Raw genomic sequence first — 17,432 nt, 5'->3', positions numbered from 1 at the left:
CCACAGTGGTTCTGTTGTTATTGTTTACTGCGTGTCTCTCTGCCTGTCACTCTTCTTCTTTCCACCACAGCAGAAGGACCTGGATAGGGCAGCATACAGACAGGTTCATATCAACAGTGGTGACGATGGCGTCCAGAAAACATTGTCATCCTCAAGGAAACTGCTTATGTAACCTTTGGTTATCCTGCCAGTGCCTGGTCAAATAGGGTTAAGGACGTGTGGACAGGGAATTCGGACTATGATCTTCCTAATGGTTATCTTCAGAATGTTCTGACTCGGAACAACTGGGGCCCCATCACTGGCTACCACATCGTTGGCTGTTGGCGTCATCCTCTGATTAACCTCTGGCAGGAGGAACTCAATGCAGGAATCCAGAGATGATGAAACCAGAGAGGCTTCTGAAGATGTGTTGGCCTGGCTCTCGTCCCCAGTGTTGGTGATAGTCTCATCAACAGCGAAGTTGTCTTCCCCGGTGTTGGTGATGCTCAGGTGGAGTGCAATGGTGGAGGTGCTTTCCTCTGCCCTAGAGATACTCAGGATGACTGTCTCATTATGTTTTTTTGTGTTTCTTCCGTTCAGACCGAGTGGGCGCTCCGCACCACGCCCCTAGAGACATCTGTGACTTGCTTTGCTCTACGGAGCAGGGCGCAATTGAAAGGAGTGATAACTGGGGTGGCATTAAGTGTTGAAGATCAACTGAAATTGAAGATTCCTGTTGTCTGTGTCGCCCGCCATTTGATGTGACGCAGATCCGGTGGAGAGTGTGGTGAAACAGAGAAGACAGTCTGTCCTACTGAGTTTTGATGCAAGGTCATTACCCAACAGTCAAATTAGGATGTGTCAGTTGTCCCGAACCTATTATAGTGTTTTAGGTGCCAAGCTTATGGTCATGTTGCAGCAGTGTGTAGAATGGAGATTTCTGGATGAGAAGTGTGCAGGAGGGCATTAGACAAAGCAATGTTTAGTATCGGTGGAAAAAGTTGGGTGTGTTAACTACCCATGGTGCGGGAAATCCGAAGTGTCCGGTGAGAGAGAGAGAGAGAGAGACAAGTTGAGGTTGCTAGGATCAGAGTAGTACAGATACAGAAGGTGTCGTATGCTGAGGCAGCGAAGAGAGTAGCAGAGGAAGATGATGGGTCCAGGGCAAGGGATCCTAAGAGGATCCCTGTGAGTAGGCTGAGGCCAATATAGAGTGATAGGAATAACATGTGCTTCTGTAATGTTGGATTCTTAGCATTCATAGCCATGGTTCTCAACTGTACCGCAGAAATGGAATGTGAATCACAGAAAATAGATGTTGTGGTGGCAGCTGCAGAGAAGTACTTGGGTTTACGAGATTTTACTGCAGACGAGTTACAAGGTGTGTTGAACGATAGTGTCCCCTCCCAGGCTGCGGGACTGGTGTAGGATCAGATAAGACCAAAGTAGTGGAATAGTGAAGTTTTAACGGGTGTAGGGTTAGTTGGTAGGGCAATTTTTCTTCCCTTTTTGTGTAATGACTTCACACTCCAGAACAGTAGGCTGACACACAGCCCATACAGTAAGTGGCAGCATCCACCTCTAACCTATGTTTGTGGACCGCCATAATACCGAAGAAGAAGGCCTGCCTAGCATTATCCAATGAGGTTGCAGGAACCGGTAAAGTCCCATATTTTGTGTCCTGCATGGAAGTTTGATTTGGGGACAGTGCTCGAGCTAGTGGACATGTTGCATGGCAGCTGCGGGCGGATTGATACTGAGTTTCCTGAAGTCCCACACGGAAATGGAATTCATGTCAAGGGACCGGGCGAGGAAGATGGCGGATGGCAAAGCCGAGTACTTTCTTCATTGAGACAAGTACAGAAGAAAAAAATACATGTTATCCACCTGAATGTCCTGAGCAGTCGCTGGATAGGGAACTCGAAATCATCCCTTACAGAAATGAGGAGAAAGAACCTGCGTCGTGAGGTGAGGGCTTCCGATCCTCACCCCAATGATCAAAAAAAAAATGCCCGAGATGACTCTGGTCTAGTGGGAGTAGGACTCGTGGAGAAAGTGGATCCATGCCTTTTGGCTGATCTGTTTGTGGTATCAGGCTGGGAAAGGGAGGCGGTCAAATGATCAATTTGCTCAAAGTATCCAGAGCTGGCCTTGCCTGCTGCTCAGAAGGAGATGGTGCTGCGTGGAGCGCCGCTGAAAGGAGTGATAACTGGGGTGGGGTTAAGTGTTAAGGTGGATCAACTGAAGTTGGGGATCCCCGGTGTCTGTGATGCATGTCGTTTGGTGCGACACAGACCCGGTGGTGAGCACAAGACTGGGGAGACCCTGTGTTTTTTTGAGAAATGTTTGCCAGATCAAGTCATGGTAGGGTATATAAGTTATCCCATGAGAGCTTTTGTTCTGATCCCAATATGGTGTTTCAGGTGCCAATTTCATGGTCATGTTGCAGCAATATGTTGGAGGGAGATTCTGAGGTGTGAGAAGTATGCAGGAGGGCATGGGACACTAGAGTGTGTAGCTTCTCCCTTTGCCATCAGAACAGCCTCAATTTGCCTTGGCATGCACTCTACAGGGTGTCTTAAGCGTTCCACAGGGATCCTGGCCCATGTCGGATTCACATTCACAAGAACAGGTCACTCACTCATCAATGCACAATCAAAGCGCTCATACTCAGAGAGAAGAAAGGTGTTGATAAGTGCAATGAAGTGCTGTTGTTCTTATGTTTTAGTCTGCCTAGGAACTACAAATACACATCAGCTGTACACAGAGTGTACAAAACATTAGGAACACCAACATGTGTGTTGGACTCTACAAAGTGTCAAAAGCGTTGCATAGGGATGCTGGCCCATGCTTCCCACAGTTGTCAAGTTGGCTGGATGTCCTTTGATTGGTGGACCATTCTTGATACACACAGAAAACTGTTGAGTGTGGAAAAACTCAGCAGTGTTGCAGTTCTTGACACAAACCAGTGTGCCTGGCACCTACTACCATACCCCGTTCAAAGACACATTTTTTGTCTTTCCCATTCACCCTCTGAATGGCACACATACACAATCCATGTCTCAATTGTTTCAAGGCTTAAAAATTCTTCTTCAACCTGTTTTCTCCCCTTCATCTACACTGATTGAAGTGGATTTAACAAGTGGCATCAATAAAGGATCACGGCTTTAACCTGGTCAGTCTATGTCGTGGAAAGAGCAGGCGTTCCTAATGTTTTGTACACTCAGTATGCTGTGGCAGTGAGAAAAGTAGAGGATGGTGTAAGAAGTGTGAGGGAGCCTAAGCGGATCCCTGTGAGTAGTAAGGATCCATATGCCATACATTTTACCTGGCACCCAAAAGTACTCGTTTTGAATGCTTAGCAGGACAGGAAAACTCCAATTCACGCACTTATCAAGACAACACATGGTCATCCCTTTTGCCTCTGATCTGGCAGGCTCATTAAACACAAATGATTTATACTTTTACTTTTGATACTTAAGTATATTTTAGCAATTATATTTACTTTTGATAGTGAAGTATATTTAGAACCAAATACTTTTAGACTTTTACTCAAGTAGTATTTTACCAGGTGACTTTTACTTGAGTAACTTTCAATTAAGGTATCTATACTTTAGTATGACAATTGGGTACTTTTTCCACCACTGACGCTAAGAATCCAACCTTACTGAATCATATAGTGCATTCGGAAGGTATTCAGACCCCTTGACTTTTTCCACATTTTGTTCCGTTACAGCCTTATTCTAAAATTGAATGAATAATTTTCCCCCCTCATCAATCTACACACAATACCCCATAATGACAAAGCAAAAACAGGTTATTCGAATTTTTTTTGCAAATGTATTAAAAATAAAATCATGTCATATTTACATAACAATTTAGACCCTTTACTTGGTACATTTTGAAGCATCTTTGGCAGCGATAACAGCCTTGAGTCTTCTTGGGTATGACGCTACAAGCTCTTTCAGGTTGGATGGGGCTGCACAGCTATTTTTTCGCTGCACAGCTATTTTCAGGTCTCTCCAAAGATGTTCGATCGAGTTCAAGTCCGGGCTCTGGCTGGACCACTCAAGGACATTCAGAGGCTCAGAATAAGTTAGAGGAGAAAAAAAGAAATGGAGGAACTTATTTAAGAAAACTCAAGTGTAATATACTGCTCAAAAAAATAAAGGGAACACTTAAACAACACAATGTAACTCCAAGTCAATCACACTTCTGTGAAATCAAACTGTCCACTTAGGAAGCAACACTGATTGACAATAAATTTCACATGCTGTTGTGCAAATGGAATAGACAACAGGTGGAAATTATAGGCAATAAGCAAGACACCCCCAATAAAGGAGTGGTTCTGCAGGTGGAGACCACAGACCACTTCTCAGTTCCTATGCTTCCTGGCTGATGTTTTGGTCACTTTTGAATGCTGGCGGTGCTTTCACTCTAGTGGTAGCATGAGACGGAGTCTACAACCCACACAAGTGGCTCAGGTAGTGCAGCTCATCCAGGATGGCACATCAATGCGAGCTGTGGCAAGAAGGTTTGCTGTGTCTGTCAGCGTAGTGTCCAGAGCATGGAGGCGCTACCAGGAGACAGGCCAGTACATCAGGAGACGTGGAGGAGGCCGTAGGAGGGCAACAACCCAGCAGCAGGACCGCTACCTCCGCCTTTGTGCAATGGAGGAGCTGGAGGAGCACTGCCAGAGCCCTGCAAAATGACCTCCAGCAGGCCACAATTGTGCATGTGTCTGCTCAAACGGTCAGAAACAGACTCCATGAGGGTGGTATGAGGGCCCGACGTCCACAGGTGGGGGTTGTGCTTACAGCCCAACACCATGCAGGACGTTTGGCATTTGCCAGACTACACCAAGATTGGCAAATTCGCCACTGGCGCCCTGTGCTCTTCACAGATGAAAGCAGGTTCACACTGAGCACATGTGACAGACGTGACAGAGTCTGGAGACGCCGTGGAGAACGTTCTGCTGCCTGCAACATCCTCCAGCATGACCGGTTTGGCGGTGGGTCAGTCATGGTGTGGGTTGGCATTTCTTTGGGTGGCCGCACAGCCCTCCATGTGCTCGCCAGAGGTAGCCTGACTGCCATTAGGTACCGAGATGAGATCCTCAGACCCTTGTGAGACTATATGCTGGTGCGGTTGGCCCTGGGTTCCCCCTAATGCAAGACAATGCTAGACCTCATGTGGCTGGAGTGTGTCAGCAGTTCCTGCAAGAGGAACGCATTGATGCTATGGACTGGCCCGCCGTTCCCCAGACCTGAATCCAATTGAGCACATCTGGGACATCATGTCTCGCTCCATCCACCAATGCCACGTTGCACCACAGACTGTCCAGGAGTTGGCGGATGCTTTAGTCCAGGTCTGGGAGGAGATCCCTCAGGAGACCATCCGCCACCTCATCAGGAGCATGCCCAGGCGTTGTAGGGAGGTCATACAGGCACGTGGAGGCCACACACACTACTGAGCCTCATTTTGACTTGTTTTAAGGACATTACATCAAAGTTGGATCAGCCTGTAGTGTGGTTTTCCACTTTAATTTTGAGTGTGACTCCAAATCCAGACCTCCATGGGTTGATAAATTGGATTTCCATTGATTATTTTTGTGTGATTTTGTTGTCAGCATATTCAACTATGTAAAGAAAAAAGTATTTAGTAAGATTATTTCTTTCATTCAGATCTAGGATGTGTTGTTTAAGTGTTCCCTTTATTTTTTTGAGCAGTGTATATTATAAAAATAAAGCAAACTGAATGGAATATGGGGAGAAATGCACCAAATTTAATTTACTGAAACTTGTTACAAATGACGGAGTTACCCATGATTCACCAAATTTTGAAAGAGGAAGCAAAGTACTTTAAGCATATGTTTTTGTTTCAGTCTCCTCCATCTCCTCTAACCGAAGCTAATTGAATGGATTTTTTTCTATTAATAATGTAAAATTAACAGACGTACAGAAAGACTCATGTGAAGGCGAAAATACAAAGGAGGAACATATTGATGCAATTAAAGCCTTTAAGTCCAGGAAAACTCCAGGGCTGGATGGCATATCAGTTGAGGTATACAAAACCTTTTTTGATGTACTCAGAGGACTGTTACTGGCATGTTTTAACAACTCAAATGTAAATGGTAGATTATCAGACACTCAACAAGAAGGTCTGATTTCATTATTACTGAAACAGGATACAAGTGGAAATATAAAGATCCAGTCCATTTAAAAAATTGGAGGCCCCTTAAACTTCAGTGTTGTGATGCAAAATGTATAGCTCATAGAATTAAAAAGGTTGTCACGTCCTGACCAGTATTAGGGATTATTTGTAATTGTAGTTTGGTCAGGACGTGGCAGAGGGTATTTGTTTTATGTGGTTCGGGGTGGTTGGTTGTGTATTAGGGTGTTTGATTTGTGAGTTCTGGGTTTTGGGTATGTTCTAGGTTTGTATTTCTACGTTCTGTCTAGTTTAGTTTTCTATGTTTAGGTTTGGGTGTTGGACTCTCAATTGGAGGCAGGTGTGTCTAGTTGCATCTGATTGAGAGTCCTATATATAGGTATGTGTTTGGGTTTGTGAGTTGTGGGAGATTAATTGCTGTGTATAGCTTTGTGCCTTACAAGCCTATTAGTCGTCGTCGTCGTTTTCCTGTGTACGTGTTTTGTTTTCGGTTTACCTTCTTATCCATAATAAAAAGATGAGTACACATAACCCCGCTGCGTATTGGTCCACTTTCTCCGACGATGATTTCTCTCTATCTTCAGACGACGAAGAGTGTGACAAAGGTATTGTCGGACATTATTCATTCTAATCAGACAGGTTTTTTACAAGGACGATACATGAGAGATAATATAAGGCAAGTACTGGAAACAATAATTGTTTAACAATTTTTTGGTTACTACATGATTTCATACATGTTATTTCATAGTTTTTATGTCTTCACTATTATTCTACAATATAGAAAATTGTAAAACTAAAGAACTTGAATTAGTAGGTGTGTACAAACTTTTGACTGTATATACTGTATATTAGCAAAAACATATACGGGGGATTGAAAATGATGCAGACAATTACATTGATGGGAGCTACAATCTATCTGCAATATTAAAGCTGATCTAGCCTCTAAAATACATGTAAAACAAGTACATTCAGAGGCTTGTCCTGAAGCCACTTCTGTGTTGTCTTGGCTGTGTGCTTAGAGTCGTTGTCCAGTTGGAAGGTGAACCTTTGCCCAAGTCTGAGGTGTCCTCCTCCTCTCTCTGTACTTTGCTCCATTCATCTTTCCCTTGATCCTGACTAGTCTCCCAGTCCCTGCCGCTGAAAAATATCCCCACAGCATGATGCTTCATCCTAGGGATGGTGCCAGGTTTCCTTCAGATGTTACGTTTGGCATTCAGGCCAAAGAGTTCAATCTTGGTTTCATCAGACCGGAGAATCTTGTTTCTCATGGTCTGAGTCCTTTAGGTGCCTTTTGGCCAACTCCAAGCGGGCTGTCATGTGCCTTTTACTGAGGAGTGGCTTCCGTCTGGCCACTCTACCATAAAGGCCTGATTGGTGGAGTCCTGCAGAGATGGTTGCCCTTCTGGAAGGTTCTTCCATCTCCACAGAGGAACTCTGGAGCTCTGTTAGAGTGACCATCGGGTTCTTGGTCACCTCCCTGACCAAGGCCCTTCTCCCCCGATTTCTCAGTTTGGGCAGCCAGCTCTAGGAAGAGTCTTGGTGGTTCCAAACTTCTTCCATTTTAGAATGACGGAGGCCACTGTGTTTTGGGGGACCTTCAACATTCCCTAGATCTGTGTCTCAACACAATCCTGTCTCGGAGCTCTACAGACAATTCCTTCAACCTCATGGCTTGGTTTTTGCTCTGACATACACTGTCAACTGTGGGACCTTATATAGACAGGTCTGTGCTTTTCCAAATCATGTCCAATTAATTGAATTTACCACAGGTATCACAACACTGAAATGTAATGGGCAATCAAGTTGTAGAAACATCTCAAGGATGATCAATGGAAACAGGATGCACCTGAGTTCAATTTCGAGTCTCATAGCCAAGGGGTCTGAATACTTATGTACATTTTTAATACATTTGCTAAAATGTCTAAAAACCTGTTTTCACTTTGTCATTCCAGATTGATGTAACAAAATGTGGAAAAGTCAAGAGGTCTGAATACTTTCCGAATGCACTGTATATCACTCATTGGCTTATCCTTCTGTGCAAGCACAGACGTACTATTCACACGGATCCTCTCAGAATCCCTCACCCTTGACCCAACCTCCTCTACTTTCTTCACTGCCTTAGCATACGACACCTTCTGCACAACTCTTTTTTTTTCTTCTCTTTACCCCCTTTTCGCCCCAATTTTGTGATATCCAATTGCGATCTTGTCTCATCGCTGCAGTTCCCCAACATGTTCGGGAGAGGCAAAGGTCGAGTCATGCGTCTTCCTAAACATGACCCGCCAAGCCGTGCTGCTTCGTAACACCCGCTCGCTTAACTCGGAAGCTAGCTGCACCAATGTGTCGGAGGAAACACTGTTCAACTGACAACCGAGTCAGCTTACAGGCTCCAAGCTAGCCACAAAGTGCCTCTAGAGCGAGATGAGCTAAGTAAAGCACCCCCAGCCAAACCCTCCCCTAACCCGGACGACGCTGGACCAATTGTGCGCCGCCCTATGGGACTCCCGGTCACGTCTGGGATCAAACCCCAGGGTGTAGCAACACCTCAACACTGCAATGCAGTGCCTTAGACCGTTGTGCCACTCGGGAGGCCTTACCTTCTGCACTACTCTGACTCTAGCCCCCTCAACCTGCCTCTCTCTCACTGGACACTTCTGATCCCCAACAACATGTGCACCCCTACAGTTGACACGCACAAATGTATCCATATAACTACACAATCCTCCATCTCATGCCCTCCTGCACACTTCACACATCTTGGAATCTCCCTCCTACACAGCTGCGACGACGATAAATGTTGCACCTGAAACAGCGCATTGGGTTCGCCATAAAAACTCTAACAGGATAACTGTTATATCCTAACATGACCTTGTCTTGTAAAGACTCTGACTCAAAACTCAAAAGGGCTGACAGTGTTGCACTGTCAGTCCTCACCACTGGGTCTGCGACGCTCACCACTGGGTCTGCGTTGCACCAAACAGCAGGCGTCACAAACACCAGGAATCTTCAACTTCAATTGCTCCACCTCCACACTTAATGCTACCACAGAAATCATTCCTTTCAATTGTGCAAGGAACAGCTCTTGACCCAAGTTGCGTGACATGGAGTGCCCGCTACCTCTGATCAGAAGAAACACACACAAATATCACAAGTCCACTGCAGGTTACCTATTTACTGATTCAACTGCACCCAACTCCTTTTCCACCCACCCTGAAACCACAAATGGATCCGCCAAAAGGCAAGGATCCACTTTCTCCAAAAATGTCACTCCTACTGGATCAGAATCTTCTTTATCATGTCCATCGATGCCATGTTCAGGCCTCCGAGCTTTTCACCACACCTTCCACCTCATTTAAATCATCCTCATTCACTTCCATTTCACTTCCAGAACTCGGGCTGGCGCACGGATCACTCTGTTTGCGCTTGACACCAATCTTCTTCGACACGGCATCTACATTTTTATCGCCATCTTCGTCAAATTCAAATCAACCTCTTCTTACTATTTTTCCCCTTCATTCCTCCTCAGAAATCCTGATATTCCTCTTCTCCCAACTTTGCTTGCGGCCCAATGACATCCTGGCGTAACTCCATCTGTCTTTCTCCCTGTGGCATCAGTCCTAGATCTGAACTCTCACTCCTGTTCCCGTTGCCTCACTGTCTTTCTGACACGATCAGCAGATACTACTGTACTGGAGCGGCTCTGTCTCCTGCCTACGTACTGGAGTCATAGCTTAAAAATGGACCAATAGAAGTATAAAGAGAGGTTCATGAATGCCAACATGCAGGAACGCCCAGAATTGTGGGCTGCAGTTGCACCCTGCTTAATAAATCTGCCAAGGCACTGCTGCTTTTCTGATTTAATCTTTTGTTGCCACATGGAAACTATTAACCATTTACAATTTAGGAAAATACTTTCATTCATTGCAGAAAAGCTGAAGGAACAGATTTTACATTGTAGGCCTACATGCTTTCGGCATCATAGTGCCAGAGACGATTTTGGAGAACGCAGCAGGGGATCTCGGTCACACCATACAGGCAATCGCGAAAATAGTTGACGCCGTAATATGTCCCTTCTCTCTTTCCTTCCATTAGCTAGCCAGTGTTTTGGCTAAATGTAAAGTGGTCCAACCAGAGAAAAGTTCCAGTGATTGCATCGTTTGAATTTCTTTCAGACAGTTCGTGTGAGCTGGTCTACAAGAACATTAGGAAACACGGTGAGCTCCGATAGCTTACTGGCCAACTTTCTGCAAGAAATTAGACTGGGTTCAGTAAACAAAAACTAGCTAGCGTTAGTTAGCTAGCAATGAAGCAATTGGCCATACTAGATTACCCTGTCGTCGGGTCTCGGCTAGGAAGTAACCAATGAAGTACTAGCTAACGTTAGCTAGCTAGCTTTAGAGATGAGAGGGCCAAAAGAAGGTACAGAATACTGTCATAAGTCAGCAGTTTGTGTGTGGAATAAAACATGGTAACTGTGTACGAAGGCTAACGCGTTAGCTATGGCTCTGTGTAACGTAAGCTAGCTATATGCTAACTAATCTGTGTGGTGGAGGAATAGCTAGGCTAACTGAACATGACTAGATTGAACTCCAGATAGCTACTTTAGGCTATCGAATGTAATCGTATTATTTATATATATATTGTTTTCTTGACTGAAAGCCATGACATTTTTCTTTGTTCTATTATAATGTAGTGTCATCCTTCTTTGGATTGATGGGATGTAATGTTAACGCCGTCGTTAGTCATCCATAGTAACGTTAGAATGGTGGGGTCTACTAACATGGTACCATCACACATTGCTTCCCATGAGAGTTTTTTTTGTCTTGAGTCAAGTAATTGTGTGTTTTTTTGGGACATTGGGCTGTATTGTTGACTCCCTTGCCCAATGTCTCAAAAGACTACCGAAGTAGTACCTGACGCTAACTATTATTGTGATGTGAGACGAAATCAAATTCACCCTTTCTAAGGCAAGGTCAACTGACAGCTCACAGTGGAGAGAGGTCAAGTGTTATTGCAATTCTGAAAAGAAGCAATGTCGTTCAGCCTGTAGGGGGTGGGTATAATTTGTGGAACGCTCCAACAGGAATCTGTTCCAAAAACTTCGTAAAGTACAAGGTTGCCAACAAACGCATACACAATAGCACGATCAATTCACCTAGTTAACTAGCTGCCGAATAGGCATCAACTCACCACGTAGCTTATTCTTAATGTTTGTCCGTATGCTACCAGAGTGAGGACAGACATTTTTCAGAATAAACGTGGTGAGTGAAAAACATAATGAAATAGCCCAATCCCAACCCGGTATCTTATTCTGCCGCTAAACAACTTTGTATGCGTTGTTTGTAGGCAACCTTGTTGTTTACGAAGTTTTTGGAACAGATTCATGTTGGAACGTTCCACAAATTATACCCATAGGATTGCCTGTATAGAACTTTGTCATGTGTATGATTCGCAACACCCTGATGTTATTATTCCCATTGTCAGTTTATTTGCTGTGTGTATGTATGTATTATTTTTTTTTACGCTGCACAAGCATTGTCCTTAGCGGATAATAAAGATCTAGGCTTTTGAATTGAATAGATTATGAATCATCTCTGTCATACATCCACACGTGATTGGTAGGGTTGACACTTGTTTTGCTATGCATGGTTTAGACTGCATGCTACACTAACCTGGGGTAATTGAACAAAGAGTTCACAGCAAAGAAGCTCTGGCTGTCTGAATGACTGGACTATTCCACAGCATGGGTAGGAGACTAATGTCTAGTGTAGAAGTTGAAAACATTGATTTTAGTTTCTTATTTCAGCAGGTGTGAGACCATGGTGGTGAATCTCTGCCTACCACATTTCAAGACCACCATCCAGTGTGACAAGGTACAAAACAATTAGAGTTTTATGGACTGGAGTAGCCAAAACACCACTTGAAGTTCAGTACCTTGTTGTCAAGTCAAAACGTTCATCACCCATAATGCTTGCACTGCGGTGACGAACCCGGGATATGGCTCCAAAAGCGTACGTACTGAACTTCAAGTCGAGGTTTGGATAGGACCAGAGCTGACATTATCCCCCGTGTCCCTCCATAGATCATTGACTAACGTTGGTTCAATGTGTAACAATCTGAACAAATGGTTATATTCCCAGTCAAAGCAAATGGGAGAAAATGCTTCTAAATGAACATCTAAAATGAGCGTTCTTATTGGAAAAATGTAGATACTCTCTTTCCTCCTCCTCTTCTCCATACTCTACCTTCTTCTTCCTCTTCTCCATACTCTACCTTCTTCTTCCTCTTCTCCATACTCTACCTCTTCCTCCTCGAGTACAACACAAAGCCAATCTTCCCTTTGTCTCGTCACACCCCCCTGTCCTTCTCACCTACTGTGGTCATTTTCTGTCCTCTGGGTTTTATGGAGAGGAGGAGGAGGAGAAAGGGTGAGAGATGTGTGCTTGAATGAGAAGAGGAGGAAAGGGTTGGAGGTGGCAGATGGGAAGAGGAGAAGGAGAGGAGCAAGGTGCTGTGTGGGAGGTTGAATCACAGATAACCTTGCTATGTTCCAGTCTTTGTATTATGGATTGTCTGATACTCACTTCGCTAGGTGTTATTCTTCTTCTGGGAGTCTTCCACTTTTTCACCCTCTTTACCTCTACCCTCTTTCTTTTCACTCTCCACCTCTCCTTTTTGCTCTTTCCATCGCCTCTTCCTTACTTCACTCCTCCCCCTCATCACTTCACTGCTTTTAAATGTATGTAGTTCTGTTCTTGTCTATTAATGTTCTGTATTCATGTCATGTTTAATGTTTTGTGGGGAACCCAGGAAGAGTAGCTGCGGCTTTCGCAACAGCTAATGGGGATCCTAATAAAATACCAAATACTTCTCTCTTCAACCCTACCTCCTTCTCTCCCCTAACCTCCTCTCTTTCATTCCTTCCTTCTCACGTTCCTCACTCTGCCCTTATTCTTTTCCCTCCCTCTTCTTTTCCCTCCCTCATCTAGCTATGTGCAGATGGGTACGACGTCACCAACCTCCTATCAGCCGACCCAGCAGTCCGGAGGCGGGGTTTTAAGCTGGAGTACTTCCTGCGGCCGCCTGTTCAGGTGAGCTGACGCTGTAAAATATTTAGAGATGTGTATTATGACATCACTGTCCTATTCTTCATCTCTTTCTAGAGAAGTGGTCAAGGTGGGTATGTCTGTCTAATCTTCCTTTGTCTGACTCTAGGTGACACTGCAGTTTGGCTTCCAAGTGGAAGTGTGTCGGGTGGATGTGGAGCTGTGGCCCTGGGGCATGGACCGAGGACAGGACTGCAAGAGGCTGGAGATCAGCACCAGCTCTGACCCCCCACTCCCCCACAATCACAGCTTAGAGCAGGGCCAAACCCAGGCCCAGCAAGGCCAAGAGAAGGGCCAGCAATGGGACCAAGCCAAGGCCCAGTTCAAAGGCCACCAATGGAGCCTCCAGGCCCAACAATATAGTCTACACGGCCAGGAGAAGAGCCAGCAATGGACCCAACGTGGCCAAACGCACAGCCACACAGACACCAGCCAGGGGGCTTTCCACCTGGTGGGACGCTGTGAACTAACAGAAGAGACCCACGTCAGTTTCTCCCATCCCTGTTTCCGCCCGCGCCCTCCCTTCCCCTCCCTGCCCCCGGCACCCCGTGAGGGGTGTAGACAAGAGGAGCTGTGGAGCAGGGGCCCGCTCTCTCTAGGCTCTGTGAAGCAGCTCCGTGTGACGGTGCCGTACGGTGCGGGTGCCTCCGCGATGGGGCTCAAGGCACTGGCAGTGTGGGGGCTGCCTTCTCGCTGCTGCCCTCCGGACGAGGTGGAGAGGGTGAGGATAACACATGAGAACGCTAGCCTGAGACCAGTGCCACGGCTCAGCCACTTGGCATCAGCTCAGCCTTCACCTGTCAATCAACCACCGGCACTGTCACAGACGACAACAGCAACTAGGTACAGTGTGTATAAAACACTGACTGTTTTCAACACAATATATGAGGCAAATGAATTGCAACTCTTTTTCACAAAGGCAACACCGTCATCTGTAGGAAGATATTAATGTATTTTTCTCATCTTTTCTATTCTCTGACCCCCAGCCTCCTGGAAGTCCCTGAGGAGTTCCTGGACCCGCTGACCCAGGAAGTGATGTTATTGCCCATGCTGCTGCCCAGTGGAGTGTCTGTGGACAGCTCTACTCTGGAGGAGTACCAGAGGAGGGAGGCTACCTGGGGTCGCGTCCCCAACGACCCCTTCACCGGTGTCCCCTTCGTCCCTGAGTCACAGGCCCTCCCCAACCCCCACCTGAAGAGCCGCATCGACCGCTTCTTGCTCCAGACAGGGTTAGAGGTCAGGGAGGGAGCGGTTGGGAGGCAGGGCCACGGGGAGAGTCCACACCCCTCCAGACTCATACCTCCACAGAGGACTGGAGAGAGTAGGGACTCTGCTGTCACCACTGCTGCTGCTGTAGAGTCAGCCAACCACCAGGGGGCACTTAGCCGAAACAGTGGGACTCGCACACAGACTACCCAAAAAGGGGCAGAAAGTGTTATTACACAGAGGAGCCAGCTTACGCAGTACAGGGGAACTGGGGCTTTTAACAACCGGGCGAAGAATGGGAATGTGAAGGATCGGTGCCCTGGTAAAGTTGGTCCTAAAGAAGGGGCAGTGGATAGAGCGAGTTCCCAGGAGGGAGGGCCAGACTTGGGGACAAGGAGAAAGAGAGAGCTTGAGGTTTGGGCCACTCTGATCCGTTCTAAGGGAAAGGGTGAGCCCACCGGGCCCAAAGCAGCCTCTGCTAGTGCTGGTCACTCCAAGGAGCTACTTCCTGACTTGAAAAGACCAAGAACAGATGCAAACCCCACTATCTCCTCAGGTGAGTGGTAAATTAGGCAATGCAAAAAGCTTGAGAACAAAATCATTGCATTCTGGCGTTGAGTTAAAAGGCCTTTGTTTAAGGTTGGCTGCACCAAGCGTTTAGTTAAAAGGCCTTTGTTTAAGGTTGGCTGCACCAAGCGTTTAGTTAAAAGGCCTTTGTTTAAGGTTGGCTGCACCAAGCGTTTAGTTAAAAGGCCTTTGTTTAAGGTTGGCTGCACCAAGCGTTTAGTTAAAAGGCCTTTGTTTAAGGTTGGCTGCACCAAGCGTTTAGTTAAAAGGCCTTTGTTTAAGGTTGGCTGCACCAAGCGTTTAGTTAAAAGGCCTTTGTTTGGGGTTGGCTGCACCAAGCGTTTAGTTAAAAGGCCTTTGTTTGGGATTGGCTGTATCAAGTGTTTCAATGTGTGTCACTTATGAGTGTTTTTGTTATTCCTCTTGTTCCAGCCACAGTTCCTAGCAGTAGCTCCCATGAGCAGCGCTTGTCTGCCAGTCTAGACTATGAACAGCGTTTGTCTGCCAGTCTAGACCAAGAACAGCGTTTGTCTGCCAGTCTAGACCAGGCCCTTCTCTCAGCCCTGCAGGGTCGACCCTCCTTTACCTCCTACCCCTCCCAAACCCCCCAGCTCCAGCACAAACACGCAGACACACCTGCTGACACCCCAACAGGTAGGAATGGCCTCTAGCGGCTCTGTTTGAATTTGGCTAAAATGTACCCTTCCTTGGATTATGAATGCATGACGGGGAAATTCTTGAGTTGACTAGTCATTGGTTGAACAAGTTAGACGGTCAAGTAGTGCGATGTTGCCTAGGTATCCGGGAGAAAAACACTGTCAGAGGCAGTCCAAGGACTTTCAGCCTCATTACACTGTACCAAGTATTTTCTAGTCTTTATTATGTTCACCTACAGTACAATAATAATTTGGTGGGTGATTATTTGTCCTGTTTCACTCATGTACAAGTGTTTGTTAATACGCATGTGTGAATTGGAAATGTGTTTTTTGCATAGCCCACTCTCCTTGAGACACCCTCAGTGAGTGGGGTCATGGCCAGGGTCTGCCATTACCAACAGTGACCCCAGGTTTGCAGAGATAGGTTAACATCTGTCTTTATACTTCATCCTCGTCGACTCGCCATACAAACTTCCTTCCCATTGCTGTAATTAATGTAGTTTGTTGTTAGAGCCTTTTTAAAATAGTGTTTGTTGTTTGAGTATTAAGTGGTCAGTCAGGGAGAATAAAATACAAACTGTAAACAGAGAGTCATTCAAGGTGTACATACTGCTCAATACATGCATTCTCTTTCTCTCCTTCACCCTCTCTTTCTCACCCTCTAGCTTTTCCTATTTCTCTCTTTCCCCCTCTTCTCTCCCCACTTCCCTTTCTCTCTCTCCCAGGTGAGAACAGGTGTGGTTCCTGTTCCTGCTCTCTGTCAGTCTACTCGACCTCTCCATCAGCATATCGCTTGCCCTGTGGTCACTTCCTGTGCCGCCCCTGCCTACACAGGAAGTCCCGCCCACTTGTCACTACAGCAATGCCCAATCACATCCTCTGTCCCACCTGCCATAGCCCTGCCGCTTCCAGTGACATCACACACGTGCATCACTGAACGGAAAAATTAGTGTCGCATTAACCACTGAACGGGCTATGGCGGCAGGTAACCTAGCGGTTAAGAGTCTTGGGCCAATAACTGAAAGGTTGCTGGTTCAAATCCCTGAGTCGACTAGGTGAAAAATCTGTCTGTACCCTTGAGCAAGGCACTTAAACCTAATTGCTTCTGTAAGTTGCTCTGGATAAGAGCGTCGGCTAAATGACTAAAATGTAACGAACTGAACAACCCTACTGCAACTCACTGAAAATGTGTGCGCTCTTAACCTCCAACGGATACACAGTCACCCACTCACTCTGCCTGTGCTCTTCACTGCACATGTGAGCAGCAGAATAGTGGTGGACATGGAGGAAACACAGATTACAATGGGGCTCTTTATTGTCCATTGGGCCTTGATGAACAATGACTTAAAATCCCTCCCTGCCTCTCTACCCCTGTCCCCAACAGAACTCATTAAAACGTTTACAGACATCTTCTGAAATGTGTTTTATTTTGTATTATTCAAATCTAATTTTATTGGTCACATACACATGGTTAGCAGATGTTAATGCGAGTGTAGCGAAATGCTTGTGCTTCTAGTTCCGACAATGCAGTAATATGCAACGAGTAATCTAACCTAACAATTTCACAACAATTACCTTATACACACAAGTGTAAATGAATGAATATGAATATGTACATAAGAAAAATATATGAATGAGTGATGGTATAGAACGGCATAAGCAAGATGCAGTGGATGGTATAGAGTACAGTATATACATATGAGATGAGTAATGTAAGGTATGTAAACATATGAAGTGGCATTGTTTA

At 45.7% G+C, this 17,432-nt stretch overlaps 1 protein-coding gene across 5 annotated transcripts; it reads left to right on the top strand.

The window, feature by feature from the left end:
• Positions 1–10,167: 10,167 nt before the first annotated feature.
• LOC106580617 (RING finger protein 37) lies at positions 10,168–17,093 on the top strand. 5 transcript variants are annotated; one of them, XM_014161866.2, is made up of 7 exons: positions 10,168–10,364; positions 11,960–12,023; positions 13,140–13,241; positions 13,366–14,099; positions 14,243–15,018; positions 15,462–15,683; positions 16,411–17,093. In XM_014161866.2, the coding sequence occupies exons 2-7, from the start codon at positions 11,970–11,972 to the stop codon at positions 16,620–16,622; spliced, it is 2,100 nt and encodes a 699-aa protein (XP_014017341.1). In that variant the 5' UTR covers positions 10,168–10,364; positions 11,960–11,969; the 3' UTR covers positions 16,623–17,093. The 5 variants fall into 5 exon arrangements, with proteins under 5 accessions (XP_014017341.1, XP_014017338.1, XP_014017339.1 ...); XM_014161863.2 differs by having other exon boundaries at positions 16,351–17,093; XM_014161864.2 differs by having other exon boundaries at positions 10,171–10,364; positions 11,957–12,023; positions 16,351–17,093.
• The last annotated feature ends 339 nt before the right edge of the window (positions 17,094–17,432 follow it).

The sequence above is a fragment of the Salmo salar genome, chromosome ssa20, assembly GCF_905237065.1.
Source record: "Salmo salar chromosome ssa20, Ssal_v3.1, whole genome shotgun sequence".
In the NCBI taxonomy this organism is placed as follows: Eukaryota; Metazoa; Chordata; class Actinopteri; order Salmoniformes; family Salmonidae; genus Salmo; species Salmo salar.
The sequence above is the reverse complement of the archived record's forward strand: the minus strand, read 5'-3'. Positions and strand labels throughout refer to the sequence as shown.